General features: G+C 40.4%; 1 protein-coding gene across 8 annotated transcripts; it reads right to left on the reverse strand.

The window, feature by feature from the left end:
* Positions 1-5,652: 5,652 nt before the first annotated feature.
* Positions 5,653-19,623, reverse strand: LOC131255959 (uncharacterized). 8 transcript variants are annotated; one of them, XR_009176539.1, is made up of 5 exons: positions 19,443-19,622; positions 14,663-14,877; positions 9,405-9,593; positions 7,899-8,694; positions 5,653-5,789 (listed from the first exon to the last, which is right to left on the reverse strand). XR_009176539.1 is itself a non-coding variant. In XM_058256925.1 (5 exons), exons 3-5 carry the CDS (start codon positions 14,849-14,851, stop codon positions 8,248-8,250), a joined length of 825 nt encoding a protein of 274 aa, XP_058112908.1. In that variant the 5' UTR covers positions 14,852-14,877; positions 18,873-19,301; positions 19,443-19,623; the 3' UTR covers positions 6,579-8,247. The 8 variants fall into 8 exon arrangements, 5 of the variants coding, with proteins under 5 accessions (XP_058112908.1, XP_058112909.1, XP_058112910.1 ...); XR_009176537.1 differs by lacking the exon at positions 5,653-5,789 and adding an exon at positions 6,579-7,342; XR_009176538.1 differs by lacking the exon at positions 5,653-5,789 and adding an exon at positions 6,579-7,375.
* Positions 19,624-20,498: the final 875 nt, after the last annotated feature.

Here is a 20,498-nt window from a genome sequence, read left to right on the forward strand (position 1 = left end):
ATGCAATCCTAACCACCCAAATGATGGATATCAAATTAATATTAAAAGTCAAACAATAAGTGGTCAAAACAAGAAGGGAAATTAATATTAGACAGTTACCACTAAGGTCTTGTACTGCAGTTTTCTAGTTTATGCTTCATCCATACGAGGGTAAGTGGTTTGGTCAGTCCAGATTGAATCGGGATTCTCTGGTTGCCACAAGCAGAAAAATCATATTTTCGTGCATCCAGATTGGTCCACGTCATCTTGATGTTGTCAACACTATTGCATTAAATGCAGTGTGTGATGATGTGGCCCAATTAGATTGCAACAAGCAGTATTTTTCTCCTTTTGGTAAGCGGATGATCCAGATTTGCCGTTTGTCCACGTGGCTGAAGAAAATGGGATTCTAAAATGGTGACTATTCAGATAGCAAGTGGAATCCTTAGCCATCTTTTTTCACAGCCATGGATGGGATGATTAGGATTTCCTGCAAAAGTTTGACACTTTAGAATGGAAACGGATTGGCTACTCCCCCTGCCACCAGCCAATGGCGGGTGGTTGGTGCTATGTGGGCCCCAAAACTGAGGTATATCCCAACCTTAGGTTGACCACATTACAGGAAATAGTGTTGAATGAACGTGAACAATTAAAAACTTTTTGGGGGCCATAAAAGCTTTGGATCAAGCTTATCTTTGTTTTTTACCTTCATCTGTGCCTATATGACCCAAACAACAGTTTGGATGTCAAATAAACAGTACAGTGGGCCTTAGGAGGGCCTTAGGAGGATTTTAATTGTGGATATCCAATCACTGTTGTTTTCCGGTGTTGTGGTCCACCTGAGATTTATATTCCTCTCATTTTTGGGATCAGACCCTAAAATGATTTATAAAAATGGATGAAACACATACATCATGGTGGGGACAGCCATCAGGCTGGTGGCAGGGGGACTAGCCAATCCGTTTTCCTTTAGAATCATAAGTAATATATGATGGACCCCGATAAATAGATTGATCAAAATATAAATTGGACTCATTTTGTATGAATGACCTGGACCGTCCAAATTAAAGTCTAAAGATCAGACGGGCCGTCCAGTTCGCAGATTATTATAATATTTGCATGTAGTGCATAAAATCTAACCAAATCATTTATTAAGACCAGCTAGCCACTCAAGGATTCCCATCTTGATTGATAGAAAGTGGACAAAAGCATTTAGCTATAATAAAAAATTGCCCACTTTATAAAGAGACCAATGCTTTTTAACGGGAGGAATTCCATTTGGAGCAAATGTATATTGAGGGACCTTAACACTCTAACACTCTCCCGCAGAGGGGCATACTTGCTAGGAACACTTGACATTGTGCAATGATACCATGTCAAACAACCAATCTCTCTAAAAGCTATCAATGTACATAAAGGGACTTCACGTTTATGGTGTGGATTGTGAGTGTTCCTCCACCTAATTGTGAGCTGTGTCTCTCCACCGATACCCAGTATTTTCCCTGTAGAGTTCCACCCCACATGTGCAGGGAGTGTTGGAATAAAAAATTTATATAGGCCCGGCTCATCTGGCTTGAACCAAACATGATCCGGCGAAAATGATGAACAAAGTGAATTTTACATAGACATAGAACTGTCAATGTGCCAGCCTCAGGCCATGCAAAATAATTTTTTTTATAGATCCGGCCCAACTGGCCTGAACCAACAGTTCAAAATCCGGGCATTTGTGCCCCCAATGTTCACCTTTGGCAAGCAGATTACGATTCACGTTGAATGTGGACCACTTGAAATATTTTCCAAGCTACTGATGGATACAGTACTCAAGTAGCTCACCCCATCATAGATGGACTGTCCTCATTGTTGTGCTGCTCATCTAGGCGGTTGGCCCTGCTGATGCATGGATCAGATGTACCACCAGCCTTCCAAAGCTGCCAGTCTGATGCTCTCGATGCTAACTTTCCGTAGGTGACTCCAAATGTAGACACGAAAAGCAGCCATCGAGCTATAGGTCTGAAGGAATAGGATACTGTCAACTCCATTCAAAGCTAGGTCATACCCAATCGTGATGATACATGATCTCGAGGGTTTGGATCGACTTGAAAAAAAAAAAAAAAAAAGTGGACTCATTCCACCTTATTTTATTAAGTTGAAAAAGATTGTACAACCATTTGGGCGGGTCCCAACAAAAAAATTTCGGACCACACCTATCATATACCTGAATTCATACACAAGGCTTTGTTGAAGTCGGACCAAAATTTGGAATGTCCACGTGGTGCAGCAGCAGCGCTGATGCAGAAAGTGGGGAAAGCTATTGTTGCGCAGCCCATTAGCAATAGATAAACCAGCTCCATCCAGCGGCAGGCGATATATGGAGCCAAGAAAACTATGCCCCAGATTGGGTTGTCCTGATAGTCTCTAATCCGGCATTGTCTAATACTATAGTTCCTCTAATCCTTCTGGGGAGGTCTGCTCAGCATCTGTAGAATCTGTTGGAGCACCCTTCACTGGCCAACCTAGCCAAAGCATCCGCCACCAAGTTACCCTCACGATAAGTGTGCTCAAATATGAGGTTAATGGGGTGACGCTTATGATGGATGGCTCTCATCCTATACCAGATATTCCATGGACTGAGAGCCGAGGGGTCTCTGGCCGCATCCGCTATGAGTTTGAAATCGGTCTCAACAATAATGTTAGAAAGGCGCAAGGTGGAGCAAATGTCTATGCCATCTAGCATAGCCTACGCTTCCGCAATCGTGTCCGTTGCTCTCCCATAATATTTGTGAAAGGCAAAGATTAACCGCCCTGAATGGTCCCTGCATTCTTCTCCTCCACCACTTTCACCTGGGTTTCCTCTCGACGATCCATCAATGTTCAATTTCAGCCAACCTCTTCGCGGTTTTGTCCATTTGACTATGAGTGATTTGCCTTCGGGAGGCAACTAACTACTTTCCATCCCAAGAGCCTGTAGGGTGACAGTTTCTGCTAATGAATTCTTGTCTGTCTCTGGCATAGTGAAGCCTACTTCCTTCAGCCACCGGGAAACATTTGTCTGACATCTTATGACCTTCAAATCTGGATGCATTTCGGCTCAGCCATATCTCCCAGGTTATGAAACACGGGGTCAATCCCATTAACTGTTTGAGCTGGTCGCATGGTTTGCCTTTATGGTCCAATGCGTGATCCTTTGTTGGATTGTCTTATTGGAGATTGGAGGAATATCAAAAAGTCGGGTGAAATGGGACCATATATACCTTTCCTGCAATGTTGCTATGACAAAAGAGGTGATCGAGATCCTCCTCATTAGAAGTTGTGGAGTTTGATCGATACGGCTGCCTTGAGGTGCCGAGTTGCATCTGAATGGGGGCGTGGGAACCTTGCACGAACATCGAAGCAGCTGTATGAAGAAGTCCCATGATGGACGAGCTGCTCTGCTGTGTGGACTGAATTGAATCTTCCAGACTTGCTGGCCCACTGTCGTGCACTGTTTGGATCGACTTATCGCAATGGGTTCAGTGACAGAATTTAATTGAGTTATTTAATGTTATTGCTGAACTATGGTTTACATGAATATAAGTAGGAATTGTTCTAGCGAAGTTACATTTGATGAGAATAACCTTATTCCTCGTTAGGGATTCGGCGTCTTAACCTTATCCCTTGTTTGGGATTTGGAGACGGCTAGTCATATATGCTCTCCTCTCAATCTATTTCCTCATAGGATAGTGAAGGTGGTTGCACTCCCACAGTACACGTTGCCAATATAAAAAATAAAAAATAAAAAATCCAAGCCACCCAAATAGTGGGACCCATTGTAGATAGTTTATAGTCCAAAAAACTACAACGCATGTATTCTCCTGACTTACCGATTGGTGGTCATCTAATGGACAATAACAACTAAATTGTAAAGTGTCTGAATTCAGCGAACAAATGTCCATTAATCAGAGGTCAATTTGCCTCTAATCAATCTGATTTTTGGGTATGCATAGGCCCCACTACTTGGGTTGTTTTGGGTGCAGTAAAATAGTGGGACCCGCTCTCACCAAAATGAGCTTCTTTTGGGATGATTTGAACGGATCCTAGTTAAATCTTCTTCTTTTTTTTTCCATTATGTATGTTTGGAGGACTTGAGAACAATAAATGCTCGATTCTATAGGGATTTTACATCTCTAGTGGGATCATTGCTTAGCTAATCATGAGAGTAGGACTTTAAACCCCTCTTACATGACACGTGTGTGCAAGATAAAGGTCATTCTCAAGTCAGCCCCACCATTTTTTTTTAAATATTCTGTTTTATTTGGTAGCTGTAACCCTATATGTTTTGAGTGTCATTGCAGAAGGCTAAGATAGTCTTATTTATAGGATTGGATCTTCTCTCCCATCATAAAAAAGCAAGACTACATGGCCTCTCTTTACTTGCACATATTAGCTTGCCCTACTAAAAAGTTTCCTTTTTCTATTGGGCCACTATATGGAAGAAAAGTTAACAAGTCAACATGTTAAGATGTGTCTTGCTTGATTACCCTAAAATAAGCCAGCAAAATGGATGGTTAGTATTTCTTGATTATCATGATTCTAGAGATATACTCCATCCTCAATGGGATACACAATTTGGATGGTCTGGATAGTTGCACATGAGCATCACATGTGTGAGGATGAGCAACCACCATTTTTCAAAATTAGCCCTTGCCTTAAGATGATGCCACAGGCAACATAGTCAACCAAGGACTGATGGTTATAAACGTCGACAGCCCACCTAACGGATTCTAATTACCGTGGGATTCCATGGTAATTAGGAATTGGATGCATCATCAGTCTAGAAGAATGAGTTGAACTTCGAACCACAACACCTGGTTAGCAGTCAACCGCATTCGATGGCCCAGCTCTTCAATTTCTATAGGACGATGGCTCAGGGATCTAAACCACTGATATTAAGGCACTCGACGTGTATCAGCCATGCACACAAAATCACCCAGATGAAAAGATCCTCATCCTTCTAGGAAAGAATACATAGTGCCAGCTCACATCCAGCCAAAAAAGAATCCATATAGTAAATAGTTAGGATCTTCCCATCAGTGTGAATCTTCAGTGCAGGGTCTATCCATCGTGAAGTACATCATATACTGTCCAAAATATTAATGGTTTGGATCAGTATGACTGAACCATGGCCCATTTTTGTAAAAAATCTCAGCCAAAGGATTTCTTCATCTCTAGAATGAGTTGAAATTTGAAACCACAACACCAACTTAATGGTTCATGGGTGAATGACCACAGTTCTTGTTTTCACCTACCCACAGAACGCACCATCATTCTCAGATGGTGTGGCCATTGCTGCATGAGGACTAATCATTGCAGAACAGCATGCAATTTCTATAAAAAGAAAAATAGACATGTAAAGCAAGAAGCATATGATTCAATTAATGTTAATCACTTGGCTTGAATATTCAAGATTCAACCCCCAGCTTAACAACCAAAGAAATACTTACTAGGGACGGATTTCTAAACACATGGCTGACTGATAAGGCATCCCAACCATAGTTCTAAAACTCAGTGTCTCAAAGCTCACTAGAGTCGACTCAATGAGATTTTGAGCCAAGTCAATGGGAACTCACTCCCGGACATGTGACTCTGCGCAGAATCAACAACTCCACTCGAGTCAGCTAGACACCACTCGAGTCAGCTAGACAATTTAGCCAATCCACTGTGACTCGGACCCAACCTCGAGCTCAATCAGCTATGTTTTTGTTTAACAAAACGAAAATGCCACTGCTTTCAACTCCTGACCTTCTCCAATGGAACAGAAGCCAGCAACCAATCTGCCATGAACAGTAGATATGCTAAATTAGCAATTTTCATTTATATTCACAAAACACTTATTGCCACTATATACTTCTAATTTAATTATTAAAATACTGAGTCAAGTCCAGCATAATTTAATTTAGAAGTGCGCTTGGATTCCTAAAATACAGTTATTGACAAAGGAATCATTCCTCAAAAATAAATAAATAAAACTTTGGTAGAAGATACACTATGATTATTACTAAATAGTCTAAAAAATAACATGGTAAAAACAAAGAAGAAAAAGATAACCATCTGTCCCTGAGTCATCATCACCCCCAAGCTACCACTCAGTGGAGATCATGGGCACTCCATAGAAAGAGCATGTTACCCGGTAGAGAAAATGCAGAAACATTATGGCGTATCATCATCGCAAAATCCAAATCACAAATGAATCATATTCTATCCCGATTATTAAAAAACGCAGATTACGCAGATTAATACATTAAGAAACTCTGAGCTTTGACACCACCATATTATTTTAGGGACATTAAAACAAGTTCAATAACTGCTTTCAATATTCCAAAAATAAAAATAAAATAAAATAAAAAACTTCACTGTAAATGTCAGATCATTGTCACACCTGTGCCACAATTCAGTATCCCACATAATGTAGCTGAGGGTGCGCGTATCTTCAAATCAAATACTGTCACCAGACAGGAACTTAACTACCACTCATTAAGTATTCAATCCTGTTGTATGGTTCGAGACCGCTTTTTTTTTCTTTTTTTCTTTTTTTTTTTTTCTTTTTTTTTTTTTGAGAGAGAGAGAGAGCCAAAAAAAATTATAAAAATAAAAATTTATAAACAGAGCGCCAAGAAGCCCAAGAGCTATACAAAAGGAGGCCAAAGCCAGCCAACCCAACTATACAAAAATAATAGCAATAATAACAATAATAAATAATAAATAACAAATCCCCACCCAAGACTACAAAATAATAATAATAATAAAATTACATTCAATATTCCCATCCAAGCACAAAGCCTAATCCAGGCCCCTTGCATGCATCTTGATCCACCCCAAAGCATGACTGAAGTTCCTAAGGCACCTTCTGTGATTTTCTTCCCAAATCACCCAAAGACCCACCAACAAGTAAAGCTGCCAAATGTCTTTCTTCCCCTTTCCAACCTCCATTGTGCCAACATAAAAGATGGTAGCCAGCAGAGTTCGGTGAGTCATGACCCAAGAGACAAAACTTGAGAAGCAAAAAAATCCATAACATTCTAGCAAAAGGGTAGCGAAGAAATAGATGATTAACCGTTTCCAAATAGACCATGCACATGATGCAAATATTTGGAAGCACCATCCCCTGTTTCTGAAGTTATCCACAGTCAAAACCTTGTCCCTTCCCACCAGCCATGCAAAAGCTGCTACTCTCGGCAGAACTCCATAACACCAAACATACTCTGTATTGATGATCCCATCTAATCCACTACAACTGCACCAAATTATAGAAAGACAGCAAGTGTGTCCCAAGTGTGCCTTTCTTTTTTAACAGGCCGTGTTACAAGAGTGCCTCTTTAAACATGTCCTGCACAACAAACCATGACAGCAGCTTTTATACCTGCAAATTCTTAAGTTACATACTATTTGTCCACGAATTCAGGGCTCTGCTCATCCACAAAGACATAGTTTACCAATGGACTGGACATCTGGGGCCCATGGTCTGGTGATCTGAACCATTGGTCTAATGCCTCATTGATGAAGACTCCTTCGAAATGTTCCAGAATGGAATATCCCAAATCTTCATATGAAGGTCTGTAACAAGATGTTTCCAAGAGAAAATACAGCAACGATCTACATTCGAAGGGAAAAAGACTAAATAAAAAGGCTAGGTAGGATCTTCTCATCTTGGAAATTGCTACAGGCATCACCAATCTTGGGGCAATCATATCAACAGATTGGACCAGCAACCCATGACCACAATGTACAGAATCATGCCCATAGGAAAAATATAAGGCCGCTGGTGAACAGAACCCATGAACCTGGTTGTTTACTAATAAGCAAGAAAGGCATGACTCAGCCCCAGACCTCTGCTAAAGCAAGTCTCAAGTATGAATTTGAAACACCAGATATTGTGCATGTACCTGAGCTCTCCAATAATGGTGGTGATGGAGCCAGAGGGGCAGAAAGCGATGATGAATAGTGGCATTGCCACATATGAGGAACTATCCTCGATGAGAGTTATCAGCGTCCCTAAGTCAGTTCTCACATTCCATATGAGTTCCCCTTTTTTTTTCCATCGATGATGATGATGATGACAATGATAGCCATGATGGTGATTGAGCCTTCCAGTACTTGACGGTTGAAGAAGCTTATCAGCTTTTGACGGCATCACTGTGGACATTGCCAATAACTTTCATACACAGACTCATATCATATGAAGCTGGCTTTATATTTTCCAGTTAAATTTTAATTTACCACCAACCAGGACCCTCATTTCACAGGCCGCACCCCAACAGTCCTGACACGGAACCGATACTGAGGTTGCACATCTTCTGCTTCATCTTCCTCTTCACTAGAATCATCTTCAACCCGGTCCCACCGTGAGTAGTCCAGGCCTGAATGACCTTTCGGTTTTGGGATTGCTTCCCATCCTTTGGGATGTAAATCAGAGTGCTCAAGGCTCTGAGCCTGTGGTACAGGGAGTTTGGAATTATTGCTTCGAGTCTCAGCTTTCTGATCTGAGATTACTGCTGCACCTAGTGCTTTCTCTTCTTGAGCATCAGCTTCCATTGTTTCTTCTTCAAGCTCAGCCTCCACTGATTCTTCTTCTTCAAGCTCAGCTTCGATCGCTTCTTCTTCAAGCTCAGCTTCCAGTGCTTCTTCTTCGAGCTCAGCTTCCAATGCTTCTTCTTCAGATTCGGGTATCGGAGCGAGTGACTTCGCAAGTGTAAAGAATGCCCAAGTTAGTTGATCAGGAAGGTACAAAAGATGATTTACATCAAAATTTTCTTCCAAACCTCAATTTGCATGAGCAAATAAGGAATGTAAGTTTTGCTAAGCCCACGTGCACCTCTCCAATCCATGCACACCTGTACATGCAGCCAGATGTTCTAACCCGGCTTGTAGAACTCCATGCAGATTTGGGCATCTGTAGAAAACATGCCCTTAAAAAAATCACATCCAGTCCATTTGTCAGGGGATGACATATTTATGTTGAATGTAGGCCACTGAAAGTTCTTCTGAGCCACCCACCTGATGGGTTGATCAATCATATCTTTTAGACAGGTCAAATAGAAAATGTGGGCCTATCTTATGCATTGATTGGATGTCCAACACAAGTGTTGATGAGCATTTAGGTGCATGTGAGCTCTTAGCAAAATGCTAGGATTAGTTTGGGTGTTCTAAGCTTTTGGCAATGGGGGTAACAATAAAGTTGGGGGAGAAAAGAATGATGGAAAGACATTTCATGCTTTTTTTCCATTTTCCAACCTGCCCAAATCCACAAGGGATTGGTTCCACAAAATACAAAATAAATAAATAACAAAAAATAAAATAAAATCATCAATCTCTGAAATTGGCTGAAACCATGTAATAACAAGTGTTTCAGATATCAATCTGTTAGAGAGTGAAGCAAGGAAGAGGTATACCAATTGTGTCTTTAGTCGAGCTTGAAGGTTATGGTACACATCAGAAGAAGGGTTCAGCTCTATAAGCCTATTGACATCAAAGAGTGCTGATTGGTATTCCTTAAGGGTGACCAGAGTCTGTGCACGCAGCATCAAGGCTCCAGTGTGATTGTGATCCAGCTCAAGCACTGATGTACATTCTTCTGCTGCCTGAGAGGATAATCACTATGTTCGTTACATCGGAAAAGCCCCAACAGCCAAACAAAGTCATCGATTTCATGGTTTATGTTGCATGAGAGAAATACAAGGATATATGTGCCAAAGACGATTGAGAGGCCCCTTTTGAGATGCTGCTGTTTCTGGTTCAAGTGTGTGGGATCCAGGCATACAGCAGGCAGGCTCCAACATGAGCATGCCCTGGCCCAAAATTCATGCCGATCACTTATCAGATGGGCCACACACGTATGTTGAGGGTGGAGCTTTGGTCAATTTATCTCAACGATTGATTTACACATGCACCACCATATCTGATGAAAGGACCAGCCTGATTTTGGGTCAGAGCATGTCCACGATGGAGCCTGCTCAACAAGGAGCTCACATATGCGTTCCACACTCGCAGGCATGCTACGATGAGAACTCTCAATCCTCATCAAGCAGATAACATTAGCAGAGCTCAAACTGTACACTTTCCATATAACTAAGGCCTTTCATACTAAAGAATAAATTATTACTAACATCCAAAATAAAAACACAATTGCCTACTCCCAGCATTGGAGAAAGCTGGAAATGCAAGTCCACCTCTTGTTCTTCGAGGCATTCCTCAACTACTGCAAGCAATAGGAAGCAGGAAGAACAGAAACAAAATGAGGAAAGACAAACTATTTTAGAGACTGGAAGCATTTAGGAACTGTGATATTTTGAACCGGGGCACTGCAAGTAGAAGATTCACATGCCAGATATGTCAGTAGAGTAATTGAAATGGGCATTCTTTTGATTCTCAAAGATGTGGGAGTGCCGTATAACATTTCCATCTGGTTCATATAGGTAATCTTGTACACAGTCAGCATTTAAAAGTAACAGAAAAGTTGCTTTCTTTCAGCTGATAACATTTTTAATCTTTTTCAGCTTATGACATTATCCATCCATTAATTATAATGTTAATTTTAATTATAAATTTTGGATCTTTCTTCTTTTCTTCTTGCTCTTAGTTTTTGTTGAAACGGGAACTACCGATTTATTTGTGTTTCTCTAGATTTTTGCTTATGAAAAGGACAGAACCTAATATCATATATGGTCAGGATGTTTTAGATGTCTCTAAGTAAACTAGTACGTATGGCACATGTAATGCACGTGATAAGTTGACTCATGGAAAGTGGTGGAGAAGCAATTCAAAAGGGGGTATTATTTGATAATTTAGTAGTGGACCTAATTTGATAATGTAGTAGTACTCTCGGTTTTTTTTCAACTTCTTCTTCTTCTTCTTGTTTTGAAAAGGTTCCTATTGAAGTATTTCATCCCTTGGAAAAGGTTATCGCGACTGTACAAAATCAACGGAAAAGAATCAAATGCTCAAAGGGATAAAATATACCAATCTAAGACATTGTTTCTTTGTATATACCCCATCTAAGGTGATACCATCGTATATAAACAGTTTGGATCATTGGAAGACGACCCAGATCCAAAGGCCAAAATCCCAATTCTATAGCAATACAAAGATGATGTATTTGAGCAAACCTTGATTTTGTGTTGTAGGACACACATTTACGGCTACTGACATCAACATTTAAAAGTGTCAAAAATGCCATTAACTTTGGTTCAAATCCCTTCCCATAACTTTGAAGATCTAATGTTTATGACCCTCCAAAATTGAATTTATGCGGCCCCAGCTCCTAAAAAAAATAATCCATTAAATAGCATTTCAACAGTCACCTTCAATATACAAGGCTGTGGAAAAAGATCAGCAAAAATTAACTAGCCTTCAACCACACAGCCTAAAGAACTTAATGGTATGCCCTTAGGCCTTTTTTTTTTTTTTTTTTTTTTGAATGAATCTGAGGTGAGGACATGAAAAATTGTAATCATGATTTGCAAACAAAGAGAAATGCAATCAATAAGGATGGAAATGTTATTGAGGGTTCCTCTCCATTACTAAAAAATGAAAACAGTGATTTTGTGGAAAACAAATTCTTTTTCCTGTTTGGATCACATGTAAAGATTGGATTCCTCAAACTGGTATTGAAGAATGACTCCAAATGGTCACCTCATATCTTCCAAACAAATTGCAGCGGCAAGATGACTTTTTTCAAGAATCTCAGTTACAATTTTTCAATGTGTCAGGATGTAAATGGAATTGAGGATCCTCACTGCCTTTTACAATCCAAACAGTGGAAACAGTGATTTTGTGGAAAACGAATTCTATTCCTGCAAACTCCTATCCAGTAATTAGGAGATCTTAATTGGAGATTCATAGGGAGTTTAGCGTGTCTTTTACGGTATATGAAAAGGGGATTAGTTTAGGAGGTAAAGCATTCCAGTTTCATTAGTTATGTGAGTTTTGTAAGTATTTGTATTAGTAATTTTGATTTCAATACGGGCATGTTTGGATACATGGAATTCAAAGGGAAACAAAGGAAAATGGCAATAATTATCCAATGATGTTTTCCATGAGAAATATCGAAGCATGGATTCCAATTTTGAGTTCTTGTTTGGATAGCAAGCGGAATCCTATATTCCTCGCACAGTACTCACCTAGTTTCTTGTGACACGAATTCAAATCATGGAATGGTGTGATGATTGGTGAGTAGAATACACCCATTTTTGCGTTGTCCAAACAGCACAAAATGTCACACCAAAAGAGAACCCTTTTCCTTTTCCATTGTTTGGAATGGATCAATGGTTTCCAAACATGGCCTAAAGTTATTTCTCCCTTTTTATTCACTCTTCAGGGTTTCTTTCTGATTCAGGTATCCAAATCTCATTGATTCAATAACCAAATTGTATCAGAATGTGATCGACCATTGCCTTGATAACCAAATTGCATCAAAATGTGGTCAACCAAAAAAAGGAAGCCAATAATTAGAAATGCATGGTTTCTTTAACACAAATTATCAAGATTCAAGAGTCACATTTTATTGGCCATGGCAGTCAAAGAAAAAGCCTCCGTGACGCAGGACAGCCCTAATTATGATGCATGCTCATGGACACAATTAAACAGCGGAAATAAAAGGAATAAATGATCTAAAATTCTAACAGTAATCATCATAACTGAGAAAATCATAAAGGAAATATGCAATGGAGCGGGCCATCACTACAACCATGGGTTATGGAATTCAATTACTACTTGGGTTGGATCCGGCGAGGGATGAGACCTCCCGATCTTGCATGGTCACACCCAATCGATCAATGAAGATCACTAGTCCGAAGAACCAAGAAGTTTCTCGAATTAGGGATTTGAGAATTTGGGGATTAGGGTTTAGATCGGTTCTCAAGATTTTGATCGAAGAAGGATTAGCCAAAACTGGAAAATAGAAGAAAGAAAATTATTACCTTGAAGAAGTTGGAGGGGCACAAGAAGAAATTAGAAGAAGAAGATCAAGGGGAGAGAAGAAGCACCATTAGAAAGAAGAGAGGAAGGAGGCAACCAAAGGGTTTGCTTTTCATTAATCAATAGTTGAAATTCGTGTTTAGGGCTTTACCCCACTTAAATAAGCAAATAAAGACATAAAATTACTAAAATACCCCTAGGATAAGCAAATAAAGATATAAGATTACTAAAAGACCCCTAACTAAGTCAAAAAACGCGCAAATAACATAAGTATGGGAAAGTTTGGGCGCTCGGTCTTCTTTCTCCAATCTTCCTTCACATGTGTCTTCCCTAAGTGGGGTCTTCTATATGTCCAATCACATGTGAAAGGTCTTCAGCTCCTCAATATTCACCTATCCACAAGGACAGCACTTGTGGTTGACGCTTTCTTCGTTGGTACACCTTGAATGCACCTGTGTCCGCATCACTCCGCTCTCAGAGGTAACTGAATCCCCCACACCTTTGCACAAAGGACACTCCTCAATGCTAGAAGGTGATGGTTTGCAGAATGTCTTTGAAGAGAAGCACCATTTGAGGTGCCCTTCATATCTTTTGATCCTCCTCCATTTAAAATATACCTCCATTAGAATGCCCATAAACTTGTCAAAGGACACAATCCCATCATCCTTCAGATTCAGGCAGACCATGGCACTCCACACGAGAGGTCCACCTAGGTATTCATGGTAATCCTCCACCATGGCATATCCACACATGGATATGGAGTAGAGATATGGAACAAAAGTGGCATGGGTTGCCACTCCAATCCACAGGTCCTCCTAAACAGGCTCACTCAATCTGACATGTAATGAAGACAATTCTTCTTCATTTTAATTACAATTCCTCAGTATTACCAAAAAAAAAAACAGTCCTATTCATGATTTCCCAAAACACACTCACTCAATCTGACATGTAATGAAGACCATTCCTCATTATCACAACAACAACAATAACAAACCATCCTATTTATGAGTTGATCTCAATATTCAAATGAAAAAGTGAATGTCAAGGTTTAGGTAGAATTTCGGTGGCTTTAAAATTTTTGACTTCGGCCAATCCTTTTGCTTCTTTTCAATCCAAGGGGCACAGTAACAATACTCATGCTGGATGTTTGAATAGTATTGTTCAAGGTTTTGGTTTGTACAAGTGTAATCAATAGTTTAATTATCCTAGCTGTTGATATGATGGGTCCCACTCTGGATGGACCAAGCACAAAAATTACCCAGGACAGGAAAATCCAGACAGTTTAATAGGTTGCCCAACAAACAGACAATTAAGAAAGAAAATACAGCAAAGTTCATACTTCAACCAGGAAAAGATCAATTAGTCAATAGCTATGATCTTCCAATCAGGGCATTTCTAGATCTTCAGCCATCCAAGGTGAGGAACATCATATTAATGGTTTCGATGATCGAACCTTGGGCCCCACTAGCATGAACAGAATTGTGCAACTCTTGGCCTGAGCTTTCTACAATACCTCTTAATCAAAAGGTCTGTACATGGGCCACGCAATATATGGCCCACTGGATGACAGTTCTGGTGGGCCATGTATGCTAGAGTACTGTACATGGAAGATGTACCATCATAAAATCGGCATTTCAACTCATCTAAATAAACAAAGGATAACAAAAGGGTTAAAAAAACCATTCTTAAAAACAAATATGTGATCGATCATCTCTTTAAACAGTTGGAATCACACCTTCTTGAAATCATGCAATTTCAAATAGCACGCTGCCCGGTTGCTGTGAAGTGCAATCTTCTGTGCCTTCGTCTTTGCCATCACAAGTGCTTCAGTGTAAAACCCTAGGGCCTCATCATGCTGTCCGTCTTTGTAGAGCTGATGTGCTCTTTCGATCCTGTTGAATGCTACTGCCACTGCTGATGTCATTATCTTTTCCTAACCAATTCAATACTCTGCAAGCTAATATTATCAAAATCCACAAAAACTAAAATGCGATCAATTAAAGGAAACAAAAAGTGGAAGACACAGATATTGGACATGATATGCAGAAGGCAATCAATTAAGCTAAGAATCCACAATCAAAACCAATCTCAATTGCAAAATCTGGGAAATGAACAGCGAGGGGTAATTATACTTCCCTCAACCGTTTCAAAACTCAACCATAAGATTTGAAAACATAATATATATATATATATATATATAAAAGAAAAAAAAAAAAAAGAAGAAGAAGAAGAAGAAGAAGAAGAAGAATAAGAAAGCGAATGAGATCAGGATTGATTAAAAACCAAAAGAAGATGAGATTCCCAATGCATATGGAGCGGAGAAATCATAGAAAGGGACTAGTTAATGGAGAGATTTGGATGAGAAAGATGGATGGAGTGTGAGGACAAGAACAAACCGTAGACATTTTTTATTAGAAAAAATGAGATAGGTAAGTTGGACATGATCCCCGTACCTAATGTGGGGGCATTTTCACACCGGGCTAAAGTGGGGTGGCCTGTGGGATGCAGGGGCACACTCGGGGTGGGGGGCCCGCAGAACCCATGGATTTGGGGCCCGTGTGAGGTGGGTGGCTCGTGTGAGGCGGAGCCCATGGATTTGGGGCCCACGAGGGGGTGGAACCCATGAATTTAGGGCTCACGAGGAGGGTTTGGCCGAGGACCTAACCCATGGATTTGGGGCCTGGGCTATGAGATAAAGGGATTAATTTGCCATGCTCTATCAGTTTGAGCTTTTGGAGCAAGTGGTTAATTGTCCCGCATCAAGACCTCAATGTTGAAATGCACTTTTTTCTTCATGTACCTTCTCTACCATGGAGCTAGGGTGCAAACCTAGTTCCACTTAGTACTTGAACCAATCAAATCGTTTGTAAGACTATAACTCAACCAACAAGTATATAGGCTAAACAAAGCTCCCATGCAAGGTATTCCACAACAATAATGGTGGACATAACGGGCACCACTATTACCACTACAATACGAGCCGTGATGGCCTTTTTTTTCTTTTTTTTAATAAAATAATAATAATAATATTTCAATCATTTTTTTTTTTGAAAAGTGAGAACTTTATTAATCAAGAAAAGAGCTACAGAGTGGAAAAGGAGAAACAGCACAACGAAAAGAAAAGGAAACTACAGAAAAGGAAAAAACAAAACAAAACAAAAAAAATACAAACATCAGTCTCAAGACCGACCCAAACCCTAACCAAGGTATCGATGGAGCCAAAACCCTAAACCGAGAAAACACCCACCAAAGAAATAATCGGATTTCTAAAACACCAATTATTTATTTTGGCCCACACCACCCAAAAGACTACTAAAAGGAGGATTCTCTATTTCCTCTTTCTTAAGGCCCCTTCATGATCCACATACCAGATGCAAAAGAGTTGATCCGCAAACACCAGCATTGCCCACGACACTCCTACCAGGAGCATTACGCTCTACCAAAGATCTGATGTGAATGGGCAGTGGATAAACAGATGATCCGTTGATTCCTCCGCACATAGACAAAGGAAATAGACACATTGAGAAGGCGCATGCTCCTTTTTTCTCAAATTATCCATCGTTAGGACTCTGTTTTGGCCAACTAACCAACCGAACGCAGCAACTTTTGGAGGGAATCCATAATGCCACACAGATCCTGTGTGACAGAAAGAGATAGAAAAAGCAAGGGCCGCCAGAGACTTATAGAAAGATTGGACCGTGAATAATCATAGAATCAGCAGCAATCATCGAATGGAGTCCTGCTGGTTAGGTGAGGAAGAAAAGTCATGGAGACTGGAACAGAGAAGATTAGAAGAATATAAACTCTTGAATTTTAGAGTCCATAAGGTTTCTTCTAAATGGTGGGAGCCAAATGCCCCCGCCCCCATAATGCTCAAAACAGTTACCTACTACTATATTTGAATTTGGAATAACAGCAAAAAGGGCTAGGAAAGAGTCAGCCAAGGTGGGGGAGCCACACCAAAGGTCCAACCAAAATCTAATTTTGAAGCCATTCTGAAGGGAGAAAGACACCTTTTCAAAGACTCTCGAGTCTACTTTTGTTATTCCTTTCTAGATGAAGGAGGCACAATACAGAGAGGATTCTTTGGTCCACCACCCTTGCGATGAAATGCCATATTTAGCCACTAAAATCTGGCTCCATAGACTTTTCGTCTCAGTTCCAAGCCTTCCAATGCATTTTCTCAAAAGAACATTTATTCATTGTTCCAAGCCTTCCAAATCCATGATAATGGGCTTTCTCAACATCGAGCTTACAAAGAATTCCTGATCGCCTCTCTCGCACACAGGAATCCAAACATTTATTAGCTATCAGAACACAATCAAAGATCTCTCTCCCTTCCACAAAGGCAAAATGAACGGGAGAAACTACCTTAGAAATAACAACCCTAAGTCTTGGCTCAGCACTTTGGCCAGGATTTTATAAAGACTTCCAAGTGAGCTCATGGGGCGGAAGTCTTTAAGGTTTTAGGCCCCTTCGAGCTTGGGATTTAGGGCGAGGAATGTACATACCAACTCAAAAGACAATCGATTATGATTATAGAAATCCAAAATAAACAATTGTAAATCAAATTTCGCAATTTCCCAAAATGATTGGAAAAACGCTATTGGGAATCCATCTGGACCGAGCGCTTCATCCCTCCCTAGCCCCCAAGCTGCTTCCTTAATTTCTTCCAGATCTATGGGCCTTTCTAGATTCATCGCATCTTCTTCCGAGATCGAATTGATATGCAAATCATCAATGCCAGGATGGGCCACTTCATTAGAAGCCAACAATTTCGAATAGAAATAAACAATAGAGCTACAAATGGTGTTCTCATCCGACACCGGAACCTCGTCTATTGAGAGAGAGAAGATAAATTTTGTTTGTGATCTGGCATTAGCTATATTGCGAAAAACTTAGTATTACAGTCTCCTTTCTTGAGCCAAGTAGCCCTAGATCACTAACGCCATTTTATCTCCTCCTCCTTCAATCTTGAACAATATTGAAACAAAAGATTAGATCTAGCAGCCATTTCCTCCTCCGATAATTGGCCAGCTTCCTCTTTAACATCTAAATCTTGAATTGCTGTCGTTGCGGGCCATTTTTTCTATAACGGCCATTGCATAACCATTTTGGTATACCATGCTCCCATGTCTGTAAAAAAAGGATGGTGGCTCTAGGATCACGTACATTGGTCCCTTAGAGTAGTCTGGACTACAAATGGATCATGTGAAGAAAATGACATTGAAAGGATTATGGATGTGAACTGCTGCCATTTTTTAATTCTGCCATGTGCTTGAAATAAACAATTGGATGGTTAGGATTATCCAATTGTTGTGATTATAGGACCATGGTTCATCCGTGGTGGATCCTGAGTATTGTATAGTAGCAATAATCATACCCAACTAGGCGCGGTAGAGATTGATATATGATTGCTGGTACTAGGCATGTCTCTACCATAAATGTGATAGTGAACATGATTATCTCGATTGCCTCCTGTTTGTCATGCATGCCTCCTGTTTGTCATGCATGCCTCCTTTAGTAGAAGATTAGCATTTGGAAGCTGCACAGCACTGGCAGTCCAAATCAGTGATCATGTATGCCATGTGTTTGGTAATGGTTGGCTTGTGAATCAAAGAGCAAGTGCACTACATGATTTTCTAAATAACCTCCCACATGTCATGCCAATCCCCTTTGATGCATTTGCTTAAAATTGCTTATCATTCCAAGGATGAGCAAAACCAACAGTCCAAATCAACAACCACATGAACGGCGAAGATTGCTCGTGAATCAGTTCAGAATTGATTGGCCAAATAATCATAGAGGATGCAAAAGAAGACCTTTTCAGTAGAAGAAGCTTTGGTAGATGCACATTCATGCTTATTAGTCTAGATTTCCAACATTTCAACAAAAGAAGAAGCAACCCACATTGGCACTGACCCGCCAAAGAATCGAAATCTCACATTGGCACTAGTTGGTAAGAGGATATGAGCAGAGCAATCGTTGTTGCTGCTGTCGTTGGGCATGGAACTAAGAGGTACCAAGCGATACTTATGCCAAGGAAATCAACAAGGTTATCATCAAACCATGAAATGTAGACCGCTGATCTGATAGCCCCACCTCTGATGGAAGGTTCAAAAAAAAAAAAAGCCCTGGTGAGATAATCCTAACCCTTTGAACTAAAAGATGGTTAGGAAGAAAATTAGGCGAGCAGAGATTGAATAAAATGATAGGAGAGATGGGACGTCTACTGTCCTCGAAATATAACTTATCTTCAGGGAATCCGCCATCCAAGTTGGGACCTAACAGATTAACGGTGTGAATCACCCAGATAGGGACCGCCAATCAGAGAAAGTTAGATTCAGAGAATAGAGAACAAATTCGTGGTTCCACTGTGTATTTACCGGCAAAAGAAATCAAAGAAAAAAATCAATCTTTTTGTTAAGATATGAAAGTTTCAGTAAAAAAGATGCGATTTTGTTTCACATGAGAAGAGAAGAAGAACAAGAAGAAGAAGAAAGATGATTAGTTACCTCAGATTTAGAAGGGCAGCCGAAGAATAACTCCTCCTCTCTCTCTCTCTCTCTCTCTCTCTCTCTCTCTTAGGGTGCGTATTGCTATATAGCTGTTTCCTTCTTCGTCTTCCCAAAGGCTAGGTCTGGGTTCTTCTGAGAGAGAGAGCTCTGGATCCCCGGAGAGAGAGAGAGAGACAGGTGGGCGTTTGGACGGACGGGGCGCGGATTAGGCGAGGCAAGGGGGAGACGGACTGGCTACTCCCCCTGACACCAGCCCCGTGGCTGGAGGTCGGTGCTCTGTGGGCCCCACCATGATGTATGTGTTTCATCCATTCCGTTCATACATTTTTAAAGATCATTTTATAGATTTTCGAATAAATTTTAGGGATGTAAATCTTAGATGGACCACACCACAGGAAAACAATAATAGTTGGATATCCACCATTAAAATCCTCCTAAAGCCCACTGTACTTTTTATTTGACATCCAATCTCTTTATTAGGTCATAAAGACCCAGATGAAGGGAAAAAATAAATATCAGATTGATCAAAAACTTTTATGGCCCCCAAAACGTTTTTAATGGTCAACATTCATTAAACACTGTTTCCTGTGATGTGTTCCACTTGAGACTGATATATATCTCATTTTTATTTTCATGTGTTAAAATAATCTATAAAAATAGATGGACGGAATGGATGAAACACATACATCATGGTGGGCCCACAGAGAGCCGACCATCAGCCAATGTCTGATGGAAGGGGGAGTAGCCAATCCGTTTCCAGGCAAGGGTTAGCGGGACGCGGCTTCGGTGGATCTTCGGATAGACAGAGGTCGGTGGATCCTGACTATGTGGCCCATCTTCATGTATTTTTATTGTATCCACGCCGTTCATCTGTTTCACCAGATAATTTTAGAGAACTAGCTCAAAATTGAAGAAGATTCTAATGCCAAATGGACCACACCGTAAGAAACAATGGTGATTGATCATTAGAAACTTCTCGTGGGCCACGAAAGCTTTCAATCAAGCTGATATTTGCGTTTTTCCTTTATTCGGGTCCGTGTAATCTTGACAACA

Source organism: Magnolia sinica, chromosome 9 (genome assembly GCF_029962835.1).
Source record: "Magnolia sinica isolate HGM2019 chromosome 9, MsV1, whole genome shotgun sequence".
Classification (NCBI taxonomy): Eukaryota; Viridiplantae; Streptophyta; class Magnoliopsida; order Magnoliales; family Magnoliaceae; genus Magnolia; species Magnolia sinica.

What these genes read in the sequence shown, in the direction of transcription:
- LOC131255959 (XM_058256927.1), bottom strand. Translation starts at nt 14,851, where the DNA reads ATGACATCAGCAGTGGCAGTAGCATTCAACAGGATCGAAAGAGCACAT. An exon ending in AATTGCATGATTTCAAGAAG is followed by an intron (nt 9,594 to 14,662) that starts GTGTGATTCCAA and finishes TTATCCTCTCAG; the next exon opens with GCAGCAGAAGAATGTACATC. An exon ending in CTCGACTAAAGACACAATTG is followed by an intron (nt 8,695 to 9,404) that starts GTATACCTCTTC and finishes ACACTTGCGAAG; the next exon opens with TCACTCGCTCCGATACCCGA.